This window comes from Heterocephalus glaber, unplaced genomic scaffold (genome assembly GCF_053883595.1).
Source record: "Heterocephalus glaber isolate CG9 unplaced genomic scaffold, H.glaber_assembly_v1.0 deba00000621, whole genome shotgun sequence".
Taxonomy (NCBI): Eukaryota; Metazoa; Chordata; class Mammalia; order Rodentia; family Bathyergidae; genus Heterocephalus; species Heterocephalus glaber.
Window position 1 is genome coordinate 28,031,049 of NW_028258153.1, and position 16,683 is coordinate 28,047,731.

Genomic DNA, 16,683 nt, shown 5'->3' on the forward strand with positions numbered 1-16,683 from the left:
TTTTTTCCTCAGGATGATCGGTTAAGAGAACCTCTGCAGAAACTGAAACTGGCTGTTAGCAATGTCATGCCTGAACAGCTGTTTAAATACCAGGAAGACTGCCAGGCGCGTAGTCAAGCTAAGTGTGCCAAGTATGTGCTGCTTCTGTCTGGGTGGGCTTTGGCGTTTGAGAATACACCTAGCTGTTAGACGTTGGCTGTAAGTGGACTTCATCCTCAAATAGAAACCCATACACACAGTTCAAATGATAAATGAAACGTTTTTTAAGTGACATATTACTTCCCACTCAGTTACTTTGGTTGCAAGGCAAAAGACTTTATCTGTTGATTTAGCGCATGGATGTGATCCAAGCAAGAGCCAGCAATGGTAGAACTTTTCACTTACTGACCATCTTGACTAGCTGGAGCTAGACACAAATATTTTGACCTAAAAGATGAGTGTCTGTACCCTTTATGATAGTTTGAAGACCTTTTACAAAGCCACTTTATAATTCATTCCAAGTTTAAAGTATTATGTGGAGAGAGCTTCTCTATTACTCTTGTCTTTTGAGTTAACATCTAAGCAAGTGAGCCAAGTATTTATGGAGCATATTATAGGCAGTGTTGGGTTAAAACTTCACTTCATAAAATATTTTTTAAAGAGCCGGGGATTTAGCTCAGCGGTTCCGGTGCCTGCCTCACAAGCGCAAGGTCCCGAGTTTGATCCCTGGTACCAAAAAAAATATATATTTTTTTTAGGTTACAAACAGATGAAGAGCGAGAAAAAAATGGATCAGAGGAAGATGATGATGAGAAACCAGGGAAACGAGTCATAGGACCAAGAAAGAAGTTCCACTGGGATGACACCATTAGGTAAGGTCTAGGCAGTCTGCACCTGTAACCAAGTACACAGTGCAGAGGTAGAGTTTCATGGAAAAAATCGGTGAATGAAAGGCTAGATTGCGAGGGACCAAAGATTAGTGTTTAGAAAAAATGTATTTGAGTGAACATTAATCTGGTCCTAATATCTAGCCTTAGTGTTACCACTTTTATTTTCATGTAATACTTCTTATACACTAATCTAATAATGGACTAAGTCATTTTGGTTTCAGAAGGAAAAGTACTCCATATCTTTTATAAACTGTCTTTCTTACCAGTGTTTCTATATCCCACATAGATAATTACCCTTTCAATCTTGGGTACACTGAATAAAAGTATCAAAGGAAATTGTTTCATGTTGGGAGGTTTATAGTGCAATGAATAATAAATGTTAGAAATCATTTACCTTTGTGTAAATATCTGAATTCTTCAGGTAATATTCTGTATTACTGCTGTCAGATTTGTGTGCTCACTTAAAAATTGATTCAAACATTAATTTTTCTCAGTATTATAGTCATATTTATATACAAATTATATAAAAATTACATAAATTGTACATATAAAATTTTTATATTTGAAACTTTTTAGATCTTTGTTATGTAACCTGGTTGAGATCAAATTGGGATGCTATGAGTTAGAGCCAAATAAAAGCCAATCTGCTGAGGATTATCTTAAATCCTTCATGGAGACAGAGGTGAAGCCCTTGTGGCCTAAGGGCTGGATGCAGGCAAGGTAAGAAAGGTGACTTCCTGGATTCTGTTTTTCCCTTTTATTATTGCTGTTATTAATGATACCCATGCACACAAATGCACATGTGACATTGATTTTGATAAGAAGTTCATGTGTTCAACATCTTATACAGTATCTCAGATGTTCTCTGCTTTGCAAACTAAAAACACTTTAAAGACAAAACAATTAGTAAAGACAGAGGCATCAAGGGAGTTGGGCATGGTGGTGCACATCTGTAGTACAGGGAGCTCGAGGCAGGAAGATCCAAGTTGGAGCCCAGCCTGGGCAACTTTGCGATTTGGCAAGACCCTGTCTCAGAAATCATTTTTTTACTGACTACCTTTTCTTTTTTAGTTTGTAAGTAGAGAAAAAGGGAGAAGGAAAGAAGGTTATTATAAACTTTAGGGAATAATGTGTAGATGAGGAACTTAATACAGGATTTAGATCATAGAAAAAGAAAGGCAGCCTTAGGTTCTATAGAATATAGAATAGTCAGTGTCTCAAATGAACTAGTCCTGTTTAAAGTCTCAAAAGTTTTAAAAGGGTAAAAATTAATAAACTTGGCTATCTCAACCCATCATCTTAAAATTGCTGCATCTTAAATCAACAGAAAGTATCTTTTCTGTTCGTCTGTTAAAAATTTTAAATAGAGGAATATAAAACTCTCTGTAAAAATAGGTTGAGTGTACCATACCATTACACTCTTTACTCGGTAAGTAATAGCCTATTGAAAATTAAGTGATTTTTAAAAATAAATAAAGCAGCCAGATGTGGTGGCACAAACCTGTAATCCCAGCTCTCAGGTGGCTGAGGCAGGAGGATCGCTACAAGTTCAAGGCCAGCCTGAACTACAAAGTGAGACCTTGTCTTAAAACAAAACCAAAAAAACCAAGTAAAGCAGTTATCATGCTCTTACCTACTATAAAAGATAATTAATTTTGTCCTTTTAATTTTCCAGAATGCTTTTTAAGGAAAGCCGAAGTGTACATAATCATCTTACTTCTGCTCCGTGAGTAAATGCAAACTACATATTTCTTCATTTATATTCACATTACAGCTTTAGTAAACAAAAATATCATGTATCAAGTGCTAGTTGAAATAGGATTTGAATGTACTCTTAGGGGATATTCACTTTTTAAAAATCATTTGACTCTTGCCTCTCAGAGTACATCTGTTGAAATAGTTCTCAGGCTATTCTCCAAAACCTCAAACCAGAAGGAACCACCTGGGTTCTGGTGTAGGGAACTGTGGAAGCAGGCAGGCTCCATGGTTTCCCTTTGCTCTCGGGCCTCTATCCTTCCAGTGTTGTTGAGCTCTTACTGACCATCTGCCTAGGTGACCTATAGCCATCTCCTGCCCTGAGCTCACCAGGACTCTTCCATACCTACCTGCCTTGGCGTAGGGAAACATGTTAGTCTACAAAAATAACCTATTCTTGCGGTATCGCCTTCTGTCAAAACTGGATATTTTGTTAGTGAAGTGAAATTTTTTTTTCCTTTCTGTGCTGGGGTTTAAATCCAGGGCCTAGCGCATACTAGGCAAGCACTCTACCACTGAGCCACATCTCCAGCCCAGTGAACTGAAAGAAAAATCTCATCCTCTTGGTGTATAGGAAAAGGGCAGTTTTGTCTGTTGTTGGATTTTTTGGTGACTGTTGGCCAACTCCACAGTTTTATTTGTACCTACAAATTAGGACTGCTCTGTAGCCTGAAAGTATAGTATTTTTTTTTTTTTGATACCTGGGAGCAAACTCAGCACCTTGCGCTTGTGAGGCATGTGGCAGAACCACTAAGCTACATCCCCGGCCCCTGCAAGTATAGTATTAAAGAATTATTAAAACATAAAATTATTGTGGCTGGGGATGCAGCTCAGTGGCACCACACCTGCCTGGCAAGCACAAGGTCCTGAGTTCAGTCACCAGTACTTGGGGAAAAAAATGTATTAAGAAAATTATTGAGTTACTGAGAATTTAGAGTGCTCTAATTCAATGTTCTGCTAAGGTATCTGATATGTATCTTTTGGGTAACATTACAAAATTTCCAGAGGGACAGAGGAGAATGGGGAAAAAAAGGAGAATAGAAAGAATATGTACCTACTGCCTAAGATGAATGTAAACATGTACAGCAAACATGTACTAACAAAAAATTTTTAATTCCTTTTCTCATAAATACTTTTTTTTTTTGGTATCAGGAATCAAATTCAGGACCTCGCGCTTGCCAGGCAGGTGCTGTGCTGCTGAGCTAAATCCCTGGCCCTCATATATACTTATAATAGATTGAATGTTTTAGTTTTTAGAAAGACTGTATCATCAAATATCTGTTGAATTGATTGTGGCTTTCAGTTATTATTCTTGGGTTTGTGTTTAGTTTTGCGATGGGATTTCACATTGCCCAGGTTGATCTTGACTTCCTGGGCTCTAGTGATCCTCCCACCTCCAGAGTAGTTGGGACTACAGGCATGAACCACTGTGCCTGGCTCTTTATTCTTGTTTTTTGGGTAGCTTGGTTTCATACATTATAGGTGTGGTTTATTGCAAGTTTACTTTGTATGTGTGTATGTATATATGACCTTTAATTTTCCTGAAATTCTAAAGCCACATATACATTATAATTCAGGTATAAATAATTCGTGCCTTTAATCCTAAAAGTGTTTATATAGGATGTTTCCCTCAGGGTTTTTTTTCCCCCGCTTTAGCAACTGGGACTATAGGTGCATGGCACTACACCTAGTTCCCCTTACCTTTTTTTTTTTTTTTTTGGTACCGGGGATCGAACTTGGGATCTTGGGCTTGTGAGGCAGCCACCGGAACCACTGAGCTAAATCCCTGACCCTCCCCTCAGCTTTTTTAAACAGCCTCATCAGTTGTGGTGGCACACACACTTGTAATCCCAGCACTCAGGAAGCTGAGGCAGGAGGATTGCCATGTGATCAAGGCCAACCTGGGTTATATAGTGAGTTTAAGGCCAGCCAGAACTACATAGTGAGACCCTTGTCTCAAAAAACAAAATAAAACCAAACAACAACAAAATCCCAGATAATAATAATAATAATAATAATAATAAAACCATGCTTCATTTTTTTTTTTTCCGGTACTGGGGATCAAACTCAGGACCTTGCACATGCAAGGCAGGTACAGTGCCACTAAGCTAAATCCCCAGCCCTAGCTTCATTATTACAACTAACAGTTTTTTAAAATTTTGTGCTAGAATATTGTAATAGGTACACATGGAGGTCTTTTGCTCTACTGGCTTTTGCTAAAAAAAGTTGAAGTTTGCTGGTTGCCTTTGTCAGTACATGTTTGAGGTAGATAATGACTACAGTAATTGTAGAGAGTTGGTACCTGTACATAACACATCTTAATTCTCTTTTTTTCCCCCATCCTCTACCCTTCCCCTCCCTCTCTGATCGGTCCAACTCTTGGTCCCCTTCCCCTTTGCAAAAGCTCTGTTTTCATCATTTTTCCCTTCAATTCTGTTTCTTTTCCTCCCTTTCCTACCCCCTACATCTCTTGTCCCCCCATCTATTTGAGAAAGGTATCCCTACTTCTTATTGTCTTCTATTCTGAGATATATCTATATATATATAGAGAGAGAGAGAGAGAGTGTTTCTCATATAAGAGAAACCATGTGATACTATTTAAGCTTGTGTGTCTGACTTATTTCACTTAATATTATGGTCTCAAGTTGTATCCATTTATCTACAAATGCCTCGAGTTTATGTTTTTTTTCTGGCAGAGTAGTACTCCATTATGTATAAATAACACATTTTCTTTTTTTTTTGTACCAGGGATCGAACTCAGGATCTTGCATTTGCCAGACAGGCACTGTGCGACTGAGCTAAATTCTCAACCTTTCAATACATTTTCTTTATCCATTTATCTGTTTATGAGGATATAGGTCATTTTTTAAGATTTAGCCATTATAAATTGTTCTGCTATAAACATGAATATGCATGTATCCTTGTGATCGGATGTCTTTAACTCTTTCAGAAAGATACCAAGAAGGGAAATATCTCATTCAAATGGAATTTCTATTTTTAGTTTTTTGAGAATGTCTACAGTGATTATACTAGTTTACATTTTCACAATGTAGAAGAGTTCCTTTTTTCCCACATCTTTGTCAGCATTTGTTATTATTTGATTTCTTTTTTTTTTTTTTTTTTTTTTTTTTTGCAGTACCAGGGATTGAACTCAGGACCTTGCGCTTGCAAGGCAGGTGCAGCACCACTGAGCTAAATCCCCGGCCCATTACTTGATTTCTTTTTTTTTTTTTTTTTTTTTTTTTGGTGCAGGCGATCAAATTTGGGACCTTACACTTGTGAGGCAGGTGGCAGAACCACTGAGCTAAATCCCCAGCGCAGAAGCTTTTTAGTTTGATATCCCATTTGTTGACTTGGTATTATTTCTTGTGCCATTGTGATTCTGTTCAGAAAGTCTTTGCTTACCCCTGTGTCTACAAGAGTTTTACCTATTTTATCTTCCAACAGATTGTTTCTGTTTTAACATTTAGATCTTTGATCCATTTTGACTTTTATTACATGGTGAGAGAAATGGGTCTAGACTTTATCTTCTGCATGTGGATAACCAGCTTTTCTAACACCATTTATTCAAGAGGCTATCTTTCCTCCAGCCTGTGCTTTTGACCCCTTTGTCAAAGATCAAAAAGTTGAATGTAGGCTGGGGATTTGCCCAGGATTGCTTTTGCTATTCTTAGCCTCTTGTTCCATATTTTAGGATTGTTTTCTCCAGTTCTGTGAGGAATGCTATTGGTATTTTGATTAGAATTGTGTTAAATCTCTATATCAGTTTCAGAAGTATGGCCATTTGGACAATATGGGTTCTGCCTGTCCAGGAACAGGGGTTATCGTTCCACTTTCTGATGTCCTGTTTGATCTCCTTTTTCAGAGTACTGAGGTTTTTGTTGTAGAGGTCTTTTATTTCCTTGGTTAGGTTAATTCCTAAGTGTTTAATTTTCTTGATGCTACTGTGAATGGTATTGTTTTCCTGATTTCTTTCTCAAAGAGTTCATTATTGCTGTACCAGAACCCTATTGATTTTTTGTGTTGATTTTGTATCCTGCTACATCGCTAAATTAAGGTATTAATTCTAAGAGTTGTCTAGTGGAATTTTTTGGGTCTTCTATAGGATCGAGTTATCTGCAGATAATGATAAGTTGACTTCTTTTCCTATACATATCCCTTGTATTTCTTTCTCTTGCTTGATTGCTTTGGCTAATGTTTCAAGTACTATATTGAACAGGATTGGTGATAGTGGACATTCTTGTCTTGTTCCCGATTTTAGAGGGAAAGTTTTCAGCTTTTTCTCATTTAATATGATGTTGTTAGTACTTCTGTCATAAATGGCTTTTATCAGATCGAGATACCCTTTTTCTTTTTTTTTTTTTTTTTTTGGTACCAGGGATCGAACTTGGGCCCTTGTACTTGTGAGGCAGGCAACAGAACCACTGAGCTAAATCCCCGGCCCTTTTTTTTTTTTTTTTTGGTACCAGGGATCAAACTCGGGACCTTGTGCTTGTGAGGCAGGCAGCGGAACCACTGAGGTAAATCCCCGGCCCAAGATACCCTTTTTCTATACCTGTTTTATTCAGGGTTTTTAATCATAAATGGGTGTTAGAGTTTATCAAAGGGTTTTTTTTCTGCATCTATTTAAAATGATCATATGATTTTTATTCTTGATTCTATTTATGTGTTGTAGTGCATTTATTTATTTAGGTACAGGGATCAGACTCAGGACCTTGAGCTTGTGAGGCAGGCGCTGTGGCACTGAGCTAAATCCCCAGCCCTGTAGTGCATTTATTGATTTGCATATGTTGAGCCAACTTGGGATGAAGCCTGTTTAGACGTGATGTATGATCTTTTTGATGAATTCTGTTTGGCAGTGGCTTGTTGAGGATTTTTGCATCTATAGACAAAATACCCAACACCTAAAGTTAAAGGAGAAAAGGTTTATTGTAGCTCACAGTTTGTAGAGATTTCACTTCATAGTTGGCTGGCTCCAAGGCAAGGTGGCACGGCTGAGGGGCACTGCAGGGAAGAAACAGTTCACAGAGGTAAAAGGAAGCAAGTAGCAAAGTAGAAAAGCAGCAGTAAGTGACAACAACAGCCCTTTTTCTGTCCTTTTTATTCTATCCTGGCTACATGCCTTCCCATTATCCACACTCAGAACTATGCCACACCAGTCAGTGGACTAATTTAGTAATCTCACACCCTTGATCCCAGCATCACACATTCTAGATACAGCCACCTCTGAAAAGCCCGCCTATAACTGCATGAGGCTTTGGGGGAACATCTAGACACAAGCTATAGCAGAGAGATTGGCATGTGGTTCTCCTTTTTGGTTGGATCTTTGTCTGGTTTCAGGATTGGGTTAATGCTACTAACTTCCAAGAATAACTGTGGGAGTATTCCTTCCCTCTCAAGGAGTATTGGCATCATCTCTTCCCTGAAGTTTTTGTATAATTCAACAGTGAATCCATCAAGTCCTGGGCTTTTTTAGTTGGTAATTTTTTTTTTTAACTTCTTCAGTTTTATTGCCTGTTACTGGATTATTCAAGATTTTATGTCTTCTTGGTTTAGTTTTCATAATTCATACATACCTAGTATCTCTCCATTTCTTCTGAGTTCTCCAGCTTTTTGGTGTACAGTTCTATGAAGTATTTGCTAATAATCTTGTGGATTTCTGCAGTGTCTGTTGTGATTCACCTTTTTCTTTTCTTTCTCTTTTTTTTTCGGTACTGGGAATCAAACTCAGGACGTTGTGCTTGCCAGGCAGGCATGGTGCCACTGAGCTACATCCCCGGCTCCTTTTTCATTTCTAATAGCACTGATTTGTGTCTTTTCTTTTATTTGGTAAGATTAGCTAAGGTTGTTTCTATTTTGTTTATTCTTTCAGAGAACTAGCTCTTCAATTCATTGATTTTTTGGTTTTTGGGGGGTTTTTTAGTCTCCGTTTCATTGATTTCTGCTCTGATAGTCATAATTCCATTTCTTATACAAGCTCTAGATTTGCATTGTCGCTTTTCTAAAGTATATCATTGGTCCAGGTATTTAGCTCTGGTTCCGCCTCCTGCCTCACAAGTGCAAAGACCTGAATTTGAACCCCAGTACCAAAAAAAAAAAAAAAAGGTATATCATTTTGTTTTTTATTTGAACTCATTTTGTTTTTCTGATATGAGTATTCAGAGCTATAAACTTCACTCTTAGGACTGCTTTCATTGTGTTCCATAAGTTGTGCTATGTTGTACTGGCGTTATAATTTAATTCTAAGAACTGTCTTATTTAATTTTTTCTGTGACCCACAGATTATTCAAGAGTATGTTGTTTAATTTCCATATGTTTGTATCATTTTTTGGTTTTTTTTGCCATTGATTTCTAGTTAAATTGTACCATGATCTGATAATATGGATTTTTTTTTCCCATTACTTAAGCATGCTATATTAAGTAGTATGAGGTCTATTTTGGAGGAAGTACCATGTGCTGCCAAAAAAAGAATACCATGTGCTGCCAAAAAAAGAACTGTATTCTGTTGTTGGGTGGAACTCTTAGTACATATCTATTAGGTTCATTTGTTCAAAGGTTTGGTGCAACTCTGATATTTCTTTGTTGATTTTTTTAATTTAGTTGATCTGTCTGTTTGTGATTGTGGGATATTGAGGTTCCCCCACTATAATTATATTGATGTTTATCTTACCTTTTATGTGCACTGCAGTTTGGTTCATATATTTTATGTCTTACTGTTAAATAATTAATTATTTAACCTATATATAGTGACCTTTGCTTCTTGATTAGCTTTGGCTTAAAGGCTACTTTGAAAATAGGATCACTAAAAAAAATAATAATAATAAAGAAAATAGGATAGGTACTCTTGCTTGTTTTTGGACTCTTACTGCATGGAATATTGTTTTCTATCCTTTGATTTTTAGACTTATGAATTTCTTTTTAGGTTAATTATGTTTCTTATATATACAGCCACTGGATTTTTTTCTTGGTCCATTCTGCTAATCTTTGTCTTTTGATTGATGAATTGAAACCATTCACATTTATAGGTACTGACTTATTCCTGTTATTGTATTATTTTCCTATTGCTCTTTTCCTTTCTTTCCCTTGTACTTAATTGCTTATCCTACCATTCATTCTATTGGACCTTTGGCATTGTTAGCATTAGCATCATTGTCTCTTCCTAGGATATCCTTGAGAATTTTTCAGAGTGTTAGTTTGGTGGTTATGAACTTCTTCAGGTGCTCTGTATCATGGAACTATCTTATTTATCCATCAATTTGAAAAGATACGTTTGCAGGGTATGTCAGTTGGAAGTTGGGCTTGAAACACTTCATTCCAGGCTCTCCTTGCCTTTAAGGTTTGTATGGAGAAGTCTGCCATAATTCTCATGGGTTTTCCTTTATACATAAATTGTTGCTTTTATCTAACACCTTTTAAGATTCTGTTCTTTTGTTGGATTTCCGGTATTTTAATTATGATGTGGTATGTAGTGGTTGGTTGGTTGGTTGGTCAGTTTGAATCTTTTATTTACTTATTTTTTTTGGTGCTGGGGATTGAACTCGGGACCTTGCACTTGTGAGGCAGGCGCCAGAACTACTGAGCTAAATCCCTGGCCCAGGTTGATTCATTTGTTTTCTGATCATGTCTATTTGGGGTTCCATATGCTCACTTAGCTGTGTGTTAAAATCTTTTTTCATGACTGGAAAGTTTTCTGCTATTGCTTCTGTAAACAGGTTGTTTGTTTGTTTTTGTACTGGGGATCGAACTCAGGACCTTGTTCTTGCCAGGCAGGCGAAGCACCACCGAACTACGTCCCCGACCTTATAAACAGGTTTTATGTGCCCTTTCTGCTGTCTTCTGTTGTTTCACTAATTCCAGTTACTTTTAGAGTAGTCTTTTTTGTGTCATCTAGAAGCTGTTTGATCCATTTTTCTTGTTCTGTTCTTGCTTTTAGGTATCTTTAATAAAGTGATCACTAACCACAGCTCTGTCTTCTAGATCTGACACTGTCCTCTCACATTGGTCACTTCTGTCCGTACATTCCATTGTATTTTTAATCCCCTGTATTTTGTTTGTTTGTTTGTTTGTTGGTACCAGGGATCGAACTCGGGTCCTTTCGTTTATGTAGCAGGCGGCAAAACCACTGAGCTAAATCCCTGGCCCTCCCCTGGATTTCTGTTTGAAACTTTTTTATAGACTCCCATTATTTTCTATGCTGGGCATTCTGTTTCACATCTGTCTTTAGCTCCACTAGATTTTTATTAGTGTCTTCTCCAGACTCACTGATTATTTGTTTCATTAGGAACACTAATATATCTTCTTTGAATTTGCCAAGCATCTTATTGATCTATTTTGTTACCTCCACTGACATTTTTTGAGACATTTGTGCTGTGTAGATTTTGATTGGCTTTAAGGGAATTGGGAGTTTGAGGAGGCATTTTGTTGCCTTTTCTCGCATTTCTGATTTTTGTTTGTTTGTTTTCTATACTGTGGTTTACTGTTTAATTATAGTAGGTAGCTTTTTTGCAGAGATATCCTCTGGTCAGGCTAACTGTTGGGCTTTCCTTGTGTCCCAGGATCCAGCTACCTTCCTTCCTTCCTTCCTTCCTTCCCTCCTTCCTTCCTTCATTTATTTTGGTACTGGGGATCGAACTCAGGACCTTGCACTTGCAAGGCAGGTGCAGTGCCACTGAGCTAAATGCCCAGCCCCTACCTTCATTTGAGAGAGGAGTTTTTGGCTTCTTTGCCCTATACCCATTGTTTTGGAATGGCCCACAGTATTGTTTATCACCCCTGGGCAATCCAAATATTGGCATACAGAGATAACCATTTGACAGCAACAACTATGTCACCTTGACTACTTGGTAAAGTCTGCAACAACAATAGCATCAAATATAAACCAGATAGAACCACTCATGAACCACCCCTAACTAAAACAAGGAGAGATGGTTTTAGTATAGATACTTGGGCAACCCAGATATTGACCTACAATAAATACGACCACTGGCCCGTCCTAGATTAAGTAGCAGTGTGAGAGCTCCAGCAGACCACTGGACTCAATGTTCTCTCTGAAGGCTACACCCACCAAACCTGGTCTTCCACCGAAGATTGCATGTCCTTGATCTTCCAGGCCTGGGCTGGAGCTTCTCAGGGGATCTGTGTCTAGTCCCCACCCTTTCTGTGCCTGTCTCCTGTGGCTGTCTCTCACCCAGTCTCTACAGTAGGATACCATTTCAGTCCTGGAGTGAAATTCTCATCTGGAGTGTTGGTCTTGTACTAAGTCAGGTTGGTTGTTTGGCTGTCACCTCTGCCACCCTGTGCTGAGGAGAACCCAGGTGCAGAACAGGCTAGGATTTGGAGTTTGACCCCAATGGGCAGGACTCCTCTGCTCCTTCCCGAGCATCCAGGGAGGGGATGGCACTAATTGCCTTTATGAAGTTGTATGTTGACAATTTTAATCAAGATACTTGTTATAAATAACATTTCAACCTAGTGAAGTAAAAATATTCAAACAAGGTGAGGCATTTTAGTCTGTCAGCACTTTAATTATTCAGGAGACATTTGAGTACTTTTTCCTACTATAGAACTCACATGATTTTTTTTTTTTTTTGTACTGAGGATCAAACTCAGGACCTTGCACTTGCAAGGCAGGTGGTGGAACCACTGAGCTAAATCCTCAGCACCCCCATATGATTTTTTTAATGAAACTTTTTCACACTGGCTCCCAAAGATTCCAAGGTTCCATAGTATTTTTCTTGCCCTTTTTTTTTCTGTTATTTTGTCTTATTTATTGTTTTGTTATGTAGTACTAGGAATTGAACCTATGGCCTCACACATGGTAGGCAAATATTTTACTACTAAACTATATCCCCAGCCCTTTCTAAACTTGTATTTTTAGACAGGATCATAGTAATTTGCCCAGGCTGGCCTCAAAATTTGTAATCCTCCTGGCTCAACCTCCTAAATGGCATTTAAAAAATAATTTTCTTGGGCTGGGGATTTAGCTCAGTGGTTTCGCCGCTTGCTGTGCAAGCGCAAGGACCCGAGTTCAATCCCCAGCACCAAAAAAAAATAATAATAATAATAATTTTCTTTTTTTTTTTTTTTTTTTTGGTACCTCGGATCGAACTCGGGTCCTTGTGCTTGCACAGCAGATGGTGAAACCACTGAGCTAAATTCCCAGCCCCTAAAAAATAAAATTGTTTTTCATTTTGTTTTTTAAGCAAAATGTTATTCATACCTCCTTGTAATGATTTAATTTGAGCTTAATGTTCCTTGAAGCTGTTTTTATACAAATAACTGTAAAGTCTTACCATTCTTTGAAGTGAGTTTCCTTAGGCAGCTTTGTTAGCCTATTTTGAGTTGCTTTATATTTTATTGATTTACATTTTTAAAATCTCTATCATCTACATTTCATATTTTGTTAATTGTTTGGCATTTTCTTCAGGTTAATCTGTATTGAGACAAATATTGCTGAGTAGCCCCATATAAACCGAGTACTATACTTACGTATAGTTCCTTCTTTCAAAAGACTTTCCAAAAAGTAGAAGGAATTATTTACCCATGTAATCCTATGGTTGTGTGTTATAATTTCCCAGTGAGTGATGTAGCTGTTACTGAAATGGTCTTTATTTTAATCCTTTATCTTAGGGCAAAGAAAAAGGTGATTCCTGCACCCAAACCGAAAGTAAAGGTGAGTGTCCACAAAATCTTTTGTCAGTCATATTTGGTGAATGTTGAAATACATGCTTAAAACAAAAAGGATGTTTGTTATTTTGCAAAGATCCGTAGGTACTAAGTTGGTTGTTTTCAACTTTGTAAAAGTCCTAGAACCTTTGTATTTGCGGGACTAGAGGACTGCAGCAGTGGGAATTTGCAGGCATTAATTAAATTGTAAAGCATAACTTAATTCTGTTTAGATATACTGGATAAAATATAACAAATATCATTTAAAAACACAGCTTAGATTGCACATATATGAGGAAGTCCACAGCCAAAGCAAAGAAGGAGCTGCATGTTGATAATCTACTCTTGAAACTTTGGTTGCCCTTGGAACTCCTATCCCTCACCTTGTAGTTTCTTTTCACATTTCTTCTCAGAATATACTGTAGCAGATAGGATTTTCTTGGGCTTGAACTGATCAAAAATTGGAATAAAACCTGCATAAAGCTGGGCCTTCAAAGTATAGCATCTTTAGCAAAAGAAAGGACTAGAAAATAAAATCTACCCACTAGTAGAGAAATTAAGACATTTCCTGCCTTGGCCTCATTTCTAGATTGGAAGAAGAAAGTTGTCCCTAAAAAATTTTCCTGGTTTAGGAGCTTAGTTTTAATTACCTCCACAAGCTGAAGTAACTTAAAATTATTGGGATAATAATTACCTGGGGCAAATGGAAAAACAAATTCTCTCAATATAATGCAGCTATAGCCTAGGCTTCAGAGGCTTAGCACTTACAGAGCAGCCCACATGTGAGTTAAGGGGTGGAACTTAGAGGAGAGCACATGCTTGGCATATACAAAGCCCTGGATTCAATCCCCAGCCCACCAAAACACAAAAAAACCCAAAAAATGCATGAGCTTAACAGTCTAAAATATAGAACACATGGGCCCGGCATTCAGTGGCAATGCCTGCCTCACAAGCACAAGGTCCTGAATTCGATCCCCGGTACCACACACACAAAAAAACAGAACACATAAGGGAATGTGTTACTATGATGAGAATCAGTAAAAACAACAAACAGTAGAATTAAATCCCTAACAGAAGGGCAAGTTGTGCGTTTATTAGGTTTAAAATATAAACCTGGGCCAGGGATTTAGCTCAGTGGTTCCGGTGCCTGCCTCGCAAGGGCAAGGTCCCGAGTTCGATCCCCAGTACCAAAATAAATAAATAAAAATAAAATAAAATATAAACCAATTTTACTTAAATAGGAAATTTTAAAATGTCAAACTGGACAAAATAGATTTGAAAGAGAAGCAGATCTAACCTCTAGAATCAAAAACTATGTATAGTCATTTGAAATTTAATTTTAATAAAAGCCTTAAGGTTCCAGACTTTTCCCTACATCCTTCATCTCTTCAAACATTTCTTTTAAGGTGATGGCCAGGTTACTCTATGGCCTTTTCAACTTTTCATGCTAGAACACCAAAAGTTGTTGATTTGAATACACAATAAATAGTCCTCTTTTAGTTAGCTACTTTGCCTTCCAATCCAAATAATATTGACCCCTTCTTGCATTAGGGCTCTGTTTCAACATTTATTTATTGGTGATACTGAGATTGAACTCAGGGCCTCATACATGCTAAGCAAGTATTCTACCACTGAACTACTTGCCCAGACCTTTGACCTTATTTCTTTTTCTTTTTTTTTTTTGGTACCGGGATCAAACTCGCAACCTTGCGCTTGTGAGGCAGGCAGCGGAACCACTGAGCTAAACCCCCGGCCCCCTTTGACCTTATTTCTATCAGAATAATAAATCTAATGCTGTCTGTAAATGATTAAGTTTTGATACATGTATGGAAACCTTATTAATAGAATAATTGGGTAGGAAATTTATTAGAATTCTAATAATGGATGGATTAAGTAATATGGGGTAATAATCAGGTTTTTTGTTTGCTTGCTTCTCTGTAATTACCTTTTCCTTTTCCCAGAGTGAAAAGGATGTATTGCTGGCTTGGGAGTTTTCCTACTGTATCTTCTTTTTTGCATTGCTAGCAATGGATCCTAGGGTTGTGCATGCTAGTTGCATGCTGTACCACTGATCTCTACTCCCAGCCCCCTTGTGCTCTTTTCAATTCTTCTAAGAAAGCGCAAATAATACAGAAAAGGAGAAGAAAAAGCAAAACTATGTAGGAAATTTCTCCTTAGAGGAAGAAAAGCTCAACTTTTTGGTACACATCTCTTTTCCCTTCTTCTGGATCTCTTTCCTCTCTCTATCATCCACCTAACCAATCCTTCATTTATTGGATTAACATTCTATATAAGTGGAATAACCTGCTTTCTGACTCAATTATTTATTCTGAACAATTTTTTTTCTGCCAGTATAAGTCCACCCAGTATTTCAGGGGGTGGGTTAAATGTTGTTTTTATAAAGAAAAAATTGTTAATCAAATTATTTAAAATAGCCGTTTTATACTGATTATACCTCCAGTATTATTGTGACACATTCCCCTGCCCAATTCCATATTCTTTATGTTGATGGATTTTCATTAATCCTGTAACTGGGTGGTATGTCAAAGCAAACAAACATGTCTCATCTGCTTTACCTGTTCCTCTTAGCAGACAGTTGTGGCCTCAGTGCAATTATACCCCATACTTCTGATAGGCAGTGAAATGTTTAGTGGGTGGGGGAGGTTGTCTTAAAAGGAAAGTGTAGGAAAAAAATGCTAAGGAGTTAGAGTGTACCTGCATTCTTAACAGCTTACTTACTGTAATACCTTAGGAGGTGACGATAAAGACCCTTCCTCTCCATTCTTTCCCCACCATGCTTAAGGTAAGTGCTGTGGTTGAGGAAATGAGCATATTGCATAAGACTATAGGCTTAAGTTATTTTCAGGTAACTACTTGAAGAGATTTTGAAATGACATACAATAGTTTTTTCTTATGATTCTTAAAAATGAAATTAATCAAATATGTTTGTATTTCTCTTAAATGATTGCTTTTCAATTTGTTCCCTTTGCTTTTTGGATATTTTAAACTATAATGGCCTTACCTCTCCCTTGAATGTAAAGAAGTTGATATTTGGGGAAATAAAACAATATACTCTTAGGTATATTGTTTTAATTACTAATATTCTTCCTAGCATAAGGTTTTCCTCACAGTGGACGTTGAATAAATTCCAAATGGCTTCAACCATAATTAGTAGAAAATAAGATTTAAATATGCATCTACCAATTCAGTGCACTGGTTGCCTGAGGTGCTATCTGTGGATAGCTGCTGGTCAGGGTACTGAGAGATAGCAGTGCATAGGGGCTGAGAGCGAGGGTCAGCATCTCTACAAACCTCACCAAACCAGAAGGCCAGAGTTAATAGCAAGGCAGAGTTTCTCTTGAGGTCCAAGGGAACAAAGAGAAAAGATTCTAAA

The 16,683-nt window shown here is 37.5% G+C and overlaps 1 protein-coding gene across 7 annotated transcripts in view; it reads left to right on the forward strand.

Annotated features, from left to right (window-relative positions):
- Positions 1–16,683, forward strand: part of Ubn2 (ubinuclein 2) — a 122,556-nt gene that overhangs the window by 60,315 nt on the left and 45,558 nt on the right. For 6 of the 7 annotated variants that reach the window (XM_087206309.1, XM_087206310.1, XM_087206311.1 and 3 more), the window contains 6 exons: positions 13–131; positions 738–851; positions 1,446–1,589; positions 2,545–2,595; positions 13,254–13,296; positions 16,042–16,092. In XM_087206309.1, coding sequence (XP_087062435.1) covers positions 13–131; positions 738–851; positions 1,446–1,589; positions 2,545–2,595; positions 13,254–13,296; positions 16,042–16,092 — 522 coding nt within the window. The remainder of the gene's footprint in view (positions 1–12; positions 132–737; positions 852–1,445; positions 1,590–2,544; positions 2,596–13,253; positions 13,297–16,041; positions 16,093–16,683) is intronic. The other variant, XM_087206308.1, reaches the window with a different exon arrangement.